We start from the raw sequence: 16,139 nt of genomic DNA on the forward strand, positions 1-16,139 counted from the left end.
TCCGTTCTTTCCAGGTTCGACCTGCTGCGGAGCACCCGTCTATTCCTGCGGGCTTGTGTTTGTCTGGATCTGATCTTCTGGAGCTGAAACATTTCTTTCATTCACGTTGATTCATTGACCAAGATGGGCTGCGCTGGATTCACCTGCTCCAAACACTCCCTGTGCGCGCTCAACATCCTCTATGTTGTGAGTATCCGCAGCAGAATATGCCACCATATGGATGAATACAGCGCCGGTTCTATCATTAGACTGTTCCTTTCTATCCCGTAAACACAGCGTAGGAAACGTGCTGTAATCAGTACACTGCTGATGCCAGAACCGGTCCATCCATTATTCACTGTGGTACCAGGATCACATGCTCACTGTGTGCGCCAGAAAAAGCACTACAAGTCCCGCTTCTAAAGCGCAATGTTATTTCCTTCCGTCACATTGTATGGCATACAGAGGACGTCCTGTCTTTGCTGATGGCTCTTATCATCGCTGCTTTCTCTATGAACTGTGTGTGTGTGTGTGTGTGTGTGTGTGTGTGTGTGTGTGTGTGTGTGTGTGTGTGTGCGTGCGTGCGTGCGTGCGTGCGTGCGTGCGTGCGTGTGTGTGACCCCATCAGGTTCCAGCAGGGCTCCATTTCAGAGTCCGACAGACGGGCCATGGTCCGAGTCCTACAGTCCTCTTATAAAAAGGGCCACTCTGCCTCCAATGTGTTGTGTTGGTGTGGAGATTTGACAATAATCTGCTTTATTGTCCAAGTATACATGCACACACAAGGAATTTGACTGATGATGTCATCGGTTTTACCACTCTTGTTTAACTCCAGTAGCGCCACGTTAAAGGACAAATTCACATTGTTTCAACTTAAGGAATAAGTACATGCTCATACAGTATATTCAAAAAGTTATTGACTGCTGTAATTATTCCTCCTGTCCATCCTGGCTGTGAACAGATCCCCTCTCAATGTGATGTCTGTTGGGTTGGCTCGCTACAGTATCTGCTGGGCTGCTGTCTATCACTGTGGTGAGCCACAGGGGGGCCCCCAGGGGACGGTCCTCAGACTTCACATTCAAGTCCAAGTCCTACCACCTGCAAATTCCCCCCCTACTCCCAGGCCAACCTCACACACACCTATTCCCATCAGGGGGTGGCCATGGGAACAGGCTTATTAGCTCCTGAAGGCTGAGACATCAGTGTGTGAATGAGCATTAGATGCTGATGGGCAGGTGGCACCTTGTATCTGTCGTCACTGGATGAATGTGTGAGTGATGTCTTGGAGTGTGAAGCGCATTTTCCATTTTGAATTCTTGTTTCTGTACTTTTAACTTAAATGCTGGACTTTTAGGGTTCCATCCTTGCAGGATTTTTTAAATTCAAACAGCCTGCAGCTCATATTTTCATTTGATATTGAAATTAACTTGATCCTATGAAACTATTTTATATATATTGTAGCATTCTCTCAGTCTGTGGGTCTGTCCTGCAGATGGTGAGCCTGCTGATGATCGGCATCGCAGCATGGGGGAAGTGGTTCGGTCTGGTCTCCAGTTTCCAGGTGGTGGGGGGCATCATCGGTGTGGGCGTCTTCCTCTTCTTTGTGGCCCTGGCTGGCCTCATCGGGGCCATGAAGCATCACCAGGTCCTGCTCTTCTTCGTATCCTTCACACTGCTCGTGCTGTGGCTGATATAGAATGCTCATATATCATAGCTTTGACATCATTTATGATCTTACCAGCCAGGAAAATGACCACAGCGTGTGTGGTTGAACTGGATCGGTATTTCAAAAAAAGTTCATCACTTAATTATACAGAAAGCACTGCTGCTACTCCTTCTGTAGGTTCAAATACGTGTTTGATCAGCTGTACAGATGGTATCCAGTATGAATCTGTGAACAGTCTGTTTTTAATCTACTACAGGATTCTCTCTTCATCTCAATGTTTATCAAATTCATCGTATTTTCCCACTCAGTCGTGCAGAGACGGAGCATGCAGCTCTATTTCCAGCCTTACACACTCGCCTGTGGTAAATGCACTGCTTTAGTGACACTGGGTGTGAGCAGAATCCTTAACAGTGAACCTCAGTACATGGTTGTTCTGTGCATGGTGTTTATTGTGCAGTTCTCTGTCTCCAGTGCCTGCTTGGCTATCAACAGAGAGCAGCAGGTAAGATGAATCCTACTTTCCTCTTGTTTGATGTGAATCGGTAACTGGCCACCTTGGTGTTTTGTACCAGAAATACAAACATTTACACCTGCAGCAGCTTTAAGAGACTGCGGTGTAATGCAGCAGTGTGTTCATACCGAGCGCTGAGGGGATTTTCACTTTACTTTGTCACACAAATTTGGCCCCCAAATGTTTTTTGCGGTCAATATTTATTGGCCTCAAACAGCATGTACCAACTTTAAAAATGTTCGCTATGAACGAGCTAGCTGCACTCACCGATTGTGTGTTTGTGTTGACACAGTCTCTGCCTCTGAGTGATCTCAAAACTCACCAGCAACTCCTCTCCTATATTTCCAGCCTCCATATATTCATGTCTGAAGTCATAAAGCCTCAGGATAGGCGCAAACATGTTCAACTTCCTCACCTCAGATTCTTCCTTCATTCCTTGATTTTACATGCAATTATGCCACCTCTAAAATGTGCTTTGTGTTAAGGATTATCACACATTGGCAGTGAGTGCAATTTCCTTGTCTCCCATAGATAATGACAGATAATGTTTGCAGCAAGAACGATCAGTCACAAGTCACCTCAGCACCCTCAGGGAAGATCCGCCATTACTACTAATTGTCAGTGATGAATATCCTCTTCTCTTCTCAGAAGGTGGCTTTGCTTTTGATTTGTGGGCCACTGTTAAAGCTTTTATAACCCAGTACAAAACACCTCTCCAATGCGACTGATTAGCAAGTAATGAGATCATCACACACACTGTATATAGAATGATCCATATTCAAAAGTATGTGTAAGGCAGCTGTTTAGCAGACAGCTCTGCAAATGGGACACAGTCCAACAATTGCAGCACAGTTTTGCGCTTGACTGACTTCACCATTAATATTCTAATAATTCTGCTATATGTAATTTATTATTTCTAAATTAAAACATCCAGATAATCATTAGGACATATAAAAAATGTGTCCGACATGAAGTTATATTAACTCTTAAAACATTCTTGAAATCACATCTACTTCTACTCCCTTGTTGAAAAATTGAGGTTATGAATATGTTCAAGTTTCTACATCATACTTGTGTAAGTTGTATACTGGACCATGATTGGCTTCCAAATTACTGTGACACTATCACTTATGGGCACTGTAAAAACGGCATAACTAAAATAACACCATAACACTTTTCACACTGATCACATCTAAACCACCGTTCAGAGCTCTAGATTCAGTCTTCACTCTTCTACTGGAGAAACATTACGGCCGCCAGCCTAGATCTCCCTCCCTCAACCTCACAATTAGTTAAATGGTGAATGGACTGTACTTGTATAGTTCTTTTCTAGTCTTCTGACCACTCTAACACACTTAAACACTACACGTCATCATTCACCCATTCACATTCATTCATATACTGATGACAGGACTACCATGCAAGGTACCACCTGCCCATCAGAACTGTAACTAACCATTCATACCCATGTATGCATGTATTTATGTATGTATGTATGTATATCATGCATACACACATACATACATGCATACATACACTCTAAACAATTTCACTGTAAAATAACAGTAAAATACTGGCAGAGACACCAGTATCTTACAGTGCAGCTACTGTAATGTATTTTAACATTATATTGGATTACAGTATGTGATAACAGAATAGCTGGGCTTTATGGTGATTGTACAGTATATACTAGCATGTTACCGTTTGTTTACAAAGTGTGACGGCCTACAGGTCTGGTGTTTGGAGTCACTTTGGTTTCTCTGTGAATGATGAGGGCGATGGCGAGAAAGTGGTGGATAAAAAACCGTCTGTATGTTGCATTTGCTACACGAGTGTAGGTTACATCAGAGGCAATACCAATGTTAACTCATTTACGCCGACGTCACCCCAGTGTGGCAGTGGGTGGAACTAAACGAAAACCTGGAGCAGCACACTCTCAATCAAACTCTCCCCGAAGCATTTAGGCAGCCATTCCCTACCGAGTCGAACAGGGCTAAAGCGATCACCACGGCAATTGGTACATTCATAGCCGCAGACATGAGACCCTACTCTGTAGTGGAAAACGCAGGCTTTGTGAACATGCTGAATGTTATTGAGCCCCGTTACACAATTCCTTCACGAGCCCATTTCAGCCTAACGGTAATTCCTGGTTTGTACAAGAAAGCACAAGTGGAGAATAAAATGTCTGAAGCACCCGCTTTTGCTCTGACAACAGATGCCTGGACGTCAAGGGCTACACAAAGCTACCTGACTGTAACGGCACATTACCTCACCACTGAATGGGAGATGAAAAGCCACGGCCACGCGAGAGTCACACTAGCGAAGATTTGGCCCAAGAGATGACAGAAGCAGTGGAAGTGTGGAAGTTGGAGCGGGCTAATGTAACTATTCCTGTGACTACTGACAATGCCAGGAATATAGTTAATGCTGTTGGAGCTGCTGGAATAGGACCACAAATAGGATGCTTTGCCCATGTCGTTAATCTAGCATCTCGCAAAGCAACGGCAGTGCAGCAGATCTCTCGCCTCCTAGCAAAGAGCAGAAAGATTGTGACCTTCTTTCACAGAAGCACAACGGCGGCACATGGTTTGAAGACAAAACAGGAGTTGCTGCAGCTTCCTGCACACAAACTAATCCAAGATGTACAAACTAGATGGAATTCCAGCCATGATATGATTGAAAGATATCTTGAGCAGCGGACTACAGTGTACTCTGCAATGACAGACAAAAGAAAAGAAAGAACAGAAAACTGTTAAAGTGACTTTGACTGAAAACAACCTGAGACTGGCTGAGGATGTCATCACAGGTTTAAAACCCCTGAAAACTGTGACAACCTTTATGTGCACTGAGTCCCCTCCATCCGCATCCATGGTCCTCCCTATGAAAATGATGATCCTGAAAACTATGGTACTGATGATGACAGCCCAGCAGTGAGGGACATCAAAACAGCCATCAGGAATGACCTGGAGAACACAGACCCTGGTCTTCAGGATTACCTTCACAACAGCACTGCTTTGGATCCCCCATTCAAGTCACTGCTGCACTTGGATGCTGCCACTCGCCTGAGAGTCTATGATGAGATGCTCACAGAGATTGTGAGCATTGAACAACAGGTATTATATATCATTCTGCTGCTTACTATATTTTTTATCAATTTATTTGCATACCATGTCATTTTATTTTATTAGTGTAAGATGTTTTTCATCAAATAATGTAACAAATGTATTATTATTCATATTTCTTCAGGGCCATACCTCTGCAGAGACTCAGACAGTAGACTTGGAGCCCTCAACATCACCTCAATATCACCTTCACCAGAGAAAAAGCCAGCAATGACTGAGCGGTTCATGACCCAGGAGGACCAAAGCACCAAGTCTGTAGCCAAACTGGCTAAGAAAGAGGTGAACTCGTTCAGGGCAGCAGACCTCATTCCCCTGGATGCTGATCCACTGAAATGGTGGAAAACCCATGAGCACTTTTACCCTCATGTTGCCATGTTGGCACGCCGTTACTTGGCTGGGCCCAGAGATGGGCAAAAATACATCAAAATGTATTTTGATACAAAATACCCCTCAAATAAATTTATTAAAATAAAATACAAAATACTGGTGCCAGAAAATGTAACAAAATACAATACATGTATTTTTTATTTAAAATATAGGAAATACTTTTTTCTGGATTTTCCATTTTCTCACAATTTGGTATAGCAGAGCATTCAGCATTTGGGCTATATATACATATATATATATATATATATATATATATATATATATATATATATATATATATATATATATATAATGTACACAAAGCTCTGGTGAACCCCACAAAAAGGAAGAGCAGTCACAGAATGTCAGTGTCACTAAGCAAAGCTATTAAAAGACAACAACTATAAAAATATATATATATATATATATTTTTTTATTAATGGGACTTAACAGCCCATAAACTTTGGCTTTGTATCAACAAGAACATATTCATCACATATGAATAGCATCACACATTAGGCCTATATATACTATAAAAGCAAAATATAGAATTAAAACCAGTTGAAGGTAAAGAGCCTAAATAAATGACTGTACCGAGACATGTTGTCCACCTGGCCAACTGTAGAATGTGTGAAATAATAAAACTAAGAATACTTTCATAATATGCCTTTTAAATAAAATAAATTGGATATTTAATGTTTTTTTAGTTTTTTTTAACAAATGGACATACTGTCATAGCCTGGCTAACTGAACTATATTATCTGCCAGTAATTGATATGGCATTATGACATTCACATTGAGAAGCAGCATCACTTGTAATACAGTGAGATTAGATGGTCAGACGTCTCTTGATGAGGTTATCATGAACATACAAGCTCCCAATCTCACTCTTCCTATAGCTAGCTACTCCACTGATAAGTTCACTTGCTAAACACTGGCTATGCACTAGCCTAGACAGCATGCTAGCGTCATTAGCATGTTAGCATTGATCGCTAGCTTGATATTATAACCGTCACCATGTAGGCTATGTAGCCAGAGCCAGACATAAATTATACATCAAGCTAGTTGACATCTGTCACACTCAGATAAAATATTTACCTTGACAGACAATCCGTTGAACTTGAAGATCTGAAGAATGAACTCGTGAACAGTTTTTGGATTCGTGGAGAAAGTATTTTGAGTATTTTTAATACAAAATTACTCCACTCTAAAGTATTTTGTTACAAATTACGTTAGATGTTTTATCTGCCGTATCAAATACAAATTACAAAATACTCAAAAGTATTTGAAATACGTATTTTATTTTGAAATACGTATTTCAAATACAAGTAATAGAAATACTGCAAAATACTTTTGTATTACATTTTCTGGCACCAGTATTTTGTATTTTATTTTAATACATTTATTTGAGGGGTATTTTGTATCAAAATACATTTTGATGTGTTTTTGCCCATCTCTGCATAAAAACATACATACATACATACATACACACATACATACATAGATACACACTATACATACATACATACATACATACATACATACATACACACTATAAATAGATACACACCATACATACATAGATACACAGATACAGACAGACAAACATGTCCTTTGCTTTATAGTTAGATCAGGATTATATAATATAATGTATGTTATTTGCTCTTTTTATCAACTTATTGATTTCCTTTTCTTTACCTTAGTTCAGATACACACACATGACCTTGTTCTCTCATCCCCTGACAACATGTTGTTAACTGGGCTGTATTCACTGTTCTTGTTGCCCTTTTGTTGTTCTGTTTGTGTATTGTGTTTTGTCTTGTAAAAAAAGAAATGCTTGTAATATCATAAATCCTGTAACCCCAAATAGCTCCTGAAGGCTTTTCCATCAGTGTGTGTGTGTGTGTGTGTGTGTGTGTGTGTGTGTGTGTGTGTGTGTGTGTGTGTGTGTGTGTGTGTGTGTGTGTGTAAATGTGTATCGCTCCTTGTATGGTAGTCTCTGCCACAAGTGTAAGAATGGGTGAATGCTGGCTTGAGTTGTAAAGCGATTTGAGTGATTTGTGAAAAGCACAATAATAGTCTATTTACTGCTCCAAGAGTGAGACACTTTCGCTTCCCCCACAGCGTGTGTTGGCTGTTGCATCACAATAACCGGGATACGGTGTATATATGTATCCAGTATCCCGGTTTCTTTCGGAGTACTCCAGCTAGCATATGCGGGTTTCTCACAAATAAAGATATGGGCTTATGAAATCGTGATACGGTGATTACACATGAACGGGATTCTTAAAAAACCTCAAAAACAGGATATTTGTGTATGTGAACACACTCAATGACTACTACTACTGTTACTACTACTGATACTACTTCCACTACTAATACTTCTGATACTACTGTAATTCAGTAATTTACACACAGCCCTAAATGTGAACATGCTATCAAAGGAACAGTAAAGCGTGGTGTTGCTCCTGTCTGTGTGCTGCAGGATCACCTGCTGGAGGTGGGCTGGAATAACTCTCAGAGCACTCAGAGGGACGTGGAGAAGAGCCTCAACTGCTGTGGCTTCAAACAGGTGGACCCCAACCTCACTTGTGACGCTGTGAGTTTGGATTAATGAAATGTTTCCAGGCCCTTGCTACATTTCAATTCAATTCAATTTATTTTTGTATAGCCCAAAATCACAAATCACAAATTTGCCCCAGAGGGCTTTACAATTTCAGCGTGTTAAAATTGTTGGTCAAATTCTCTAGACGCCTCTAACCATGCTGTGTGAAGTATTTGCTTTGTATTTGTCTGAAGCAGGTTGTGTGTGTCTCCTGTTCTCCTGCAGGCTTGTTTCCCCAACCGCTCCTGTCTGCCCTGTGCAGATAAGATCCAGGAACATGCTGGGGAGGTTCTTCACTTTGTAGGAGGGATTGGACTCTTCTTCAGCTTTACTGAAGTGAGCTATCACAACTATAACACTGCTGAGTTGCTTGATGCTGTGCACAGTTTAATGATAAAAAAAACAAAAAACGTATACAATATTTGCGTTGACGCACTAGTACCCAGGCTGTCTCCACATTCAGACACACACAATGGTTACACTGGCACCAACAGTAAATGAGAAAAAGGGATACAGTCCTACCTTCATCGGAATTGTCGAGAGATTGTGGGTATCGAAAAGGGAAACTATGAGGGAGAAAACAGGACGCAGCCAGGTGCACTGAAATAACATATATTATATGCAGGTGGGCAGTCAATGTGCTCGTCAAAAGGCTACATTCACCAACATAATTTAATGGTTACATCTTAAAGGAAGCAATATACGACATTAAGAGCATTAATATCTCATCAAACGTGACATAGCCACGTCTGAGATTACATCTGCCATTGTCTGAGCTGTTCTCTCGCCTCTACCCCACACACACACACACACACACACACACACACACACACACAACTACATGCACAACACACTCTCTCTCACCAGTTTGTTTGTTGATTTTAGATAGCGTGCTCATGAATGTATAGTTTTGTTGTTAGTTTAGATATTAGTTGATTAGATCATGATTATTGGAACTTAAATACTCTGTTATATTTTAAAGGCAGCTCTCTGTGATGACTTTGTGCATGTGTATTGTGATAATAGCTGATATGTGGTCTGTTGCTCGTACTCTAAACCTTCACTGTTAACTCTGAATGTGGAATAGTACTTTGACTATTGACATTATGAGTGAATACTAATTATGAGACTTAGTTTATAGTTTGGTTATTGGTCCCTGTCCTCAGGATGGTGCCCCATTAGTATTAATAATTGTTAATAATTTTACTGACATTAATAATTCTATTAATGCCAATAATTTAGTTTTCCATATTTGCTGATAACTCAAACACGCTCCTTTTGGTTCCCAACACTAGTAGATTAGTAGATACATTCATTGTGGGTTTGAAAGTTAAACACATACATAAGCAGCTGTTTATGTGTGTCTCACAGTATCTAACGGTTATTGTGTTTTTATGTCAGATTCTGGGGGTGTGGCTCACATATCGCTACAGGAACCAGAAGGACCCCCGAGCGAACCCCAGTGCATTCCTGTGAGACAGCACCAGCTTCAGCCCATCTGCACTGTCACCTCACCACCTCTATGGACCTTCTCTGGGCTTTAACTGTAGATACAACACTGTTCTGTGTGTTTCCACTGATTGTTGCAGTGATGCTCTCTTGACATGATGTGTTTGGTTTGTCAAGAGTGAGATGTGTTCTTAAAACAAGTGGTTGTGTGTGAAGGAACAGCACACATGTTGCCTCCAGTGTGACAGCTCTGCCTAAGAAAGTGTCTGAACATATGCAGGTAGCACACTGAGAAGTTGTGGGTGTAAAAGAGGCAACATTGTTCCAGCAGTCTGCTGTATATTCCAAAAGTATTCATGCAGCCTGCCTGATGTTGACCTGAACACTGTTTTTTTTCCCTTTGTTGCTGTTGTTTGTCTGCCTCACTGAATGCAATAATGTCAACTGCTACTCTGCATATTGATATGACTACGTTATTTTGACTATGTGTGAAAGTATGAATATTGTGTGAGGATGTGTGTGTGTGTGTGTGTGTGTGTGTGTGTGTGTGTGTGTGTGTGTGTGTCTTGCTCCTGGCTGCGTGTGGTATATTTGGCCTTTTGCATGACTCTTTTGCAAATATGAGCTACTATGAGAGCTGCAATGATGTTTCTGTAAACAACCCGTTTGAGCCTTTGTACTGTACACCACAATAAAACACTGATGGATAAAAATACATATTTTTCCCTGGCTATTTGTCTTTTGCTATCATTTGTGTTTTAAGTGTCTAAAATGTTTGAATTCAATAGTGCAAAAAAAAACATGTTTGTCTGTTATTCAGTCCTAAAGATCTTATTTTCTTTAAAAAAAAGAAGTGAAGAAATATGTCAGCACAGTAAGATTATTTCAAGTTTTTTAAAATGCAAGCTCCATAAGGTTCTTATTGAGCTGAGTCAATATCTTGACAATTCAATCAGGAGAGACGAGTAAGATGAAGGAAACATTCAGTCCAGACACTGGTGGTGGTGGCTAAGGAGGATGATGAAGATGATGAAGCTGATGGTAAATGGACTGCACATGTATAGTACTTTTCTAGTCTTTTGACCACTCAAAGCGCTATGAATGGGTATGAATGGTTAGTTAGTCCTGATGGTCAGGGGGCTCCTTACATGGTAGCCCCTGTCATCAGTGTGTGAATGGGTGAATGATGACATGTGATGACCTTATGAATGTTGATGCATAGACATAAGCCTGCTGAAAAACAGAAGGAGAAACGTATTGTAGAACCATAGACTGTATGCGTAGAACAGATTGAGAAACGTATTGTAGAACCTTAGACTGTATGCATAGAACAGATTGAGAAACATATTGTAGAACCATAGATAGACTGTATGCGTAGAACAGATTGAGAAACGTATTGTAGAGCCTTAGACTGCATGCGTAGAACATATTGAGAAACGTATTGTAGAACTATAGACTCTATGCGTAGAACAGATTGAGAAACGTATTGTAGAACCTTAGACTGTATGTGTAGAACATATTGAGAAACGTATTGTAGAACCTTAGACTGTATGCGTAGAACAGATTGAGAAACGTATTGTAGAACCTTAGACTGTATGCGTAGAACAGATTGAGAAACATATTGTAGAACTATAGACTCTATGCGTAGAACAGATTGAGAAATGTATTGTAGAACCTTAGACTGTATGCGTAGAACATATTGAGAAACGTATTGTAGAACCTTAGACTGTATGCGTAGAACAGATTGAGAAACGTATTGTAGAACCTTAGACTGTATGCGTAGAACATATTGAGAAACGTATTGTAGAACTATAGACTCTATGCGTAGAACAGATTGAGAAACGTATTGTAGAACCTTAGACTGTATGCGTAGAACAGATTGAGAAACATATTGTAGAACTATAGACTCTATGCGTAGAACAGATTGAGAAATGTATTGTAGAACCTTAGACTGCATGCGTAGAACAGATTGAGAAACATATTGTAGAACTATAGACTCTATGCGTAGAACAGATTGAGAAACATATTGTTTGCTATTTGCCGTTCCTCCCAGCACAGCTTTTGTTCCCTTAGTGTTGTCTTGAATGACTAAAGTAACACTTTAAACTGTGAAAACCTCTGATTTAAAGCATCAATCTTTTAGTATCAACAATGGATCACAAAAAGGTCTAAGCTCCGTACAATAGCAGACCAGCTGGTGAACATTAAGCTCCAGTGCTAATGTTGCTCTGTGTCAGCTGGATGTTTGAACATGCCACTCCTTCCTTAATGCTAATGCATTAGAAGGTGATAATGTCAGTTCTGGTGTTTACTGCCCCCATGTGGCCAAAAGAATGAAAAGGCTATTTTACCATTTTAGATCTCATTTACTGTCATATAACAATATCTGCTAAAAAACACTATTTCTTCATATTTCCATTTCAAAATCCAGTCATCTTTTCTGCCCCCTTTAAGCGGTCCAATCAAATGCGAAGGATTTTATGTAAATCCCTCTTGGAGCTGTACACCTCTCAACTATTCGGTTTCACTGGGGGATACGTCACAGCACAGACGATAAAGGGACTTTAGAAAGAAAGCGGGTCGTCCGTCAATCAGAGGGTCAACGGTTTGATCCCCGGCTCCACTAGTCCATGTCGACGTGGCCTTGGGCGAGACACTCAACTGCAAATTGTTCCTGCAGGCTGTTCCTGCAGCGTATGAATGGGTATGACTGATTCGTTATTGATTGATTAGACTCCTTATGGGCAGTTGGTACCTTGCATCATAGCCCCTGCCATCAGAATATGAATGGGTGAATGATGACATGTAGTGTTAAAGAGCTTTGAGTGGTCGGATGATTAGAAAAGCGCTATATAGAACATATATATATATATATATATATATATATATATATATATATATGTAGAACATATATAGTACAGTCCTTTTTTTAATGTAGACACTTGGAGGGTGATGATATGGATGAATGGTACAGTATTTTACAAGTTAGAAGGTCCTTACTGTTAATATAGGCTGAATGCAGTACAATACTCTGCTGTTGCTCTAATGTTCAGAGATATTGACACTACAATTGTTTAAAAGCACGTTGATTTTCAGTAACCCTTCCAAATCTTAGGCTCACAAGCTAAGTGGCTGGCAACCTGGCAGGAGGCTATGTGCCCTGCAGGCCTTACTGAGGGAATATAGATGCCTGAGCTCTCTAACACCTATTACTATTTTAAAAAAGCTCTATACTGAGGCTCAAAACGTATTTCCTTCATTTCATCCAGTCCATAATTTACATGTATTAGTATGTAGTAGCAGCAGCAGCATGAGAGCTACCATTAATATGCTGTGTAATATTCATGAGTCGTTGAGTTATATATCTCTTGGCAAATAAAACGGCACACTCTCCATCTTGTGCGTAGGAACAGTTTCATATTTATTCAAAAGACATTCTGGATGTACATCAATAATAACAAAGGTAAGAATCAGAAGGAGACCTTCCCAGTGCTTCGTTTTCCACATGTTAACTGTAGTGACAGCATGTGACTGGCATCATGTCGGTTCCTCGTCCTCATGCTCACAGCTCAGACTTCAGGAGCTTCTTAGCCTTTACCATGTTGCTCTTCACTGAGGGAGAAGAAGGAAACATTTACATTGAATCAGTCTGTGTTTCATGGGCTCAAACAGACACCGCTGGCCAGCCTCAGAGTTAGCTGTGGCACTTACAGAGTGGGACGTCCGTAGGTTCGTAGGCATACAGGCGGTTGGAGTAGCGACCCCCGATGTCAGCCCTCACCGTCATCGAGGGATCTGTAAGGACATTATTGCTACTGGCTGAGCAGGAGTTTTGCTTGTATCAAAGATATCAAAGGTGAAAATGTCTTCTCAGACATTTGCAGCTAATGCCTTGTATGAAAAGTGAATATTAGACAGGATTTGTTAACAGGAAATATGTTACAAGATATCTCTTACCAACAAAAATGATTCTGGGGACATACTGTCCATCAGGAGACAGATGTCTGTCTGTGGTTTCATACTGTAAGGGAGAGAAGGAATAACAGCTCACAAACATACTGAACCATGCCAGAGCATTGGCCCTAAAGTATTACTATGAACGATGGGGTCCAACAGTTATTAGTTATTATTTGACGAGACAGATTCCAGTATTTTGTGGTCCGAGCTCAGATTGAAAACGGTGACAAATCTCTATGCACCAATCCTAGTTTAGCAATATGAAAATGACAATGGGGTCACAGTTCATGTTGACTATTCATGAATAGTTAAGCTAAACTTTTACTTTAATCATTGCTAGTTTAATGGTGAACACTACTAATCTAATGGTAAGTTAGTACTTACCATTAGATTGAGGACGACGAAGTCCTCGTCAAGCATTCTCTGGAACGCGGTGTCCTCAGATAAAGTCTTCTTGAGCTCTGCAGGAGAAACCGGATTTTAATTCAACAACTCAGCCCAGGCAGCTTATTTTTTTTTAAAAGGAAGTCGTGTCACATGGGCAAACAAATGACTGCTTGCCCTTCCAACAGGTTGGGCAAGTTTGGTACATTTATTTCTCTGCATGAGTGAATGAACAGAAACTTGGAGTTGGACTTACCCTTACTGTGTGGACAGTCCTCAAGGTGAAAGAGGACCATCAGAGGCTTGTTTCTAAAACACAAATCAGCTTCACTTACAGTACATTTAATCATCAACTTCAATGAAAGTCAGTGTCAGAGCTGGAATTATTTGTTACCTTGACCTGGACCAGTAGAGAGCCTCCTCATACGTCTGAGCCCAGATCAGCTGATCACCCCAACCTGGACAGACATGGACATTTCCTCAATATTCATCATACTATACTTTAATCTCAGCCATTTAGCCTAAAGAGGTAGATGATGCTCACAGACCTCTGGACAGAGTCTGAGGGATCCTTTTGCCAGATTTAGGGATGTATTTCCCGGAGGTGGAGGACATGGCCACCAGGACCAAGAGGACAGACAACGCCGCTTTGATCATCTTTAAGCTTTACTGGAACACGAGGAGCAGACAAAGGGTGAACAAACAGTGTGATGAATGAAGAAACAGCATCAAAATGACAGAAAAGTAAACTCCCCCTCGTCTCGTCTCGTTCCTATTACAGAACAATCTGCAGCGTTATTCAATTGAATATTTTATTAAACTGGAAGCCAGTGAAGCGAGAGAAGGATATGACAATCTACATGTGGGTGTAGTTGTTATGTGGTATGCAGTGTTCCGTAATTCAATTGCAAAATAAATGTAATTGTAATCAGTAACAGTTACTGAGAAAAAAGTATCATATCCGAATCACATTGTTGGATACAGAAATAAAAGCCTTACCTGTTCCTGAGTGGCCAGGTGAGAATGTAGGTAGACCGCCGCTCCAGGATCTGCTGTGCCTCCACTCTCATCTGTCCCTATTTAAACACCCGTTTACCTGGGGGCCCGCCCTCTTCCCATCCCCCACCTTCTGCTCTGCCGGAGTACCACGGTGATTCATATTTCATTTGGTTTACAAACCAAACTCCCTCGAGGAAGTTGGTAAAGGTTTCCATGTATGTTGCCAAATGCATCAAGGTGTAAGATAATGAGCACGTGACATTTTAAGTTAGGCTAGATTAAACCTTGAAAGCATCACAAGTCAGCACCTGTCCCACTTAACATCAATATCATAAGTTTTATCATAAGTCTCTTATTTTGTTCCTCTTCTTCCTCTGAAATGTAGAAGTGCTGGTGGAGGGAGAACATTAGTATTTATTTATTTATTAGTATAACATTTCTAAATTTAGATTCTGACTATATGGCGAACGTAGCACACTATTGTGAGTTAGAACCTGTGTTAGGCTACGTGTAGGCTATTCTACCTCTGGACGATAAACTGCGCACTCTTATACGATCAGACTTCTTCATGGGATTTGGCATTCCGTTCTGCCCACTTGAAAGAACTGCTCGTGTACAAGAGACACGTATCCCATTGTATAATTCATCTGAAGCAGTTTGGACACTGTGGTGGATATGTATTGGTTTTAGTCATTCATGTGTGACAGGCGCGGCTGGACGACAATGATGATGATGACGATTGGTCTTTATGTGAATGGCTCGAGACACAACGTTGACACTGAATGCGTCTTTTTGACAAAGTCAATACACATTGATCCAGACACGAAGATGCACAGTAAATGATTTGCATCCAGGTTTCCTAACCGTAGCAGTGAGACGGTGATTACTCCTGGTTCTTCTCCCCATACTCACATGTTGGTGTGTGTGTGTGTGTCAACAGTCTCATGCTACGTATCCATATTCATGTAGTATTTCTTTAAGCATGCTTTTCTGTGTCAGTTGGGATTTCATTGTTATATTATTATATTATTGGGCTATGCATCTTCTGTCGGAATATTCCACCGGACACATCATAGGATTAAGGTGGTGTGTTTAATACTT

The 16,139-nt window shown here is 40.7% G+C and overlaps 2 protein-coding genes across 2 annotated transcripts; one reads left to right on the forward strand and one right to left on the reverse strand.

Annotated features, from left to right (window-relative positions):
• Positions 1-10,413, forward strand: tspan13b (tetraspanin 13b). The gene is made up of 6 exons (XM_068704417.1): positions 1-186; positions 1,472-1,639; positions 2,067-2,147; positions 8,130-8,243; positions 8,475-8,585; positions 9,651-10,413. Exons 1-6 carry the CDS (start codon positions 124-126, stop codon positions 9,723-9,725), a joined length of 612 nt encoding a protein of 203 aa, XP_068560518.1. The 5' UTR covers positions 1-123; the 3' UTR covers positions 9,726-10,413.
• A 2,682-nt stretch (positions 10,414-13,095) lies between these two features.
• agr2 (anterior gradient 2) lies at positions 13,096-15,147 on the reverse strand. Its single transcript, XM_068704397.1, has 8 exons — positions 15,039-15,147; positions 14,588-14,708; positions 14,434-14,497; positions 14,296-14,348; positions 14,040-14,116; positions 13,656-13,719; positions 13,410-13,493; positions 13,096-13,310 (listed from the first exon to the last, which is right to left on the reverse strand). The coding sequence occupies exons 2-8, from the start codon at positions 14,694-14,696 to the stop codon at positions 13,261-13,263; spliced, it is 501 nt and encodes a 166-aa protein (XP_068560498.1). The 5' UTR covers positions 14,697-14,708; positions 15,039-15,147; the 3' UTR covers positions 13,096-13,260.
• Positions 15,148-16,139: the final 992 nt, after the last annotated feature.

The sequence above is a fragment of the Cebidichthys violaceus genome, unplaced genomic scaffold (assembly GCF_023349555.1).
Source record: "Cebidichthys violaceus isolate CVI_PGR_0920_01 unplaced genomic scaffold, fCebVio1.0.p SCAF_91, whole genome shotgun sequence".
NCBI classification, from domain to species: Eukaryota; Metazoa; Chordata; class Actinopteri; order Perciformes; family Stichaeidae; genus Cebidichthys; species Cebidichthys violaceus.

Coding starts and splice junctions, on each gene's coding strand:
- tspan13b (XM_068704417.1), top strand. CDS start 124: ATGGGCTGCGCTGGATTCACCTGCTCCAAACACTCCCTGTGCGCGCTC. Junction 187..1,471: donor CGCTCAACATCCTCTATGTT/GTGAGTATCCGC, acceptor TCTGTCCTGCAG/ATGGTGAGCCTGCTGATGAT. Junction 2,148..8,129: donor CTATCAACAGAGAGCAGCAG/GTAAGATGAATC, acceptor TGTGTGCTGCAG/GATCACCTGCTGGAGGTGGG.
- agr2 (XM_068704397.1), bottom strand. CDS start 14,696: ATGATCAAAGCGGCGTTGTCTGTCCTCTTGGTCCTGGTGGCCATGTCC. Junction 14,349..14,433: donor CTCTACTGGTCCAGGTCAAG/GTAACAAATAAT, acceptor TTTGTGTTTTAG/AAACAAGCCTCTGATGGTCC. Junction 13,311..13,409: donor ACCTACGGACGTCCCACTCT/GTAAGTGCCACA, acceptor CTTCTCCCTCAG/TGAAGAGCAACATGGTAAAG.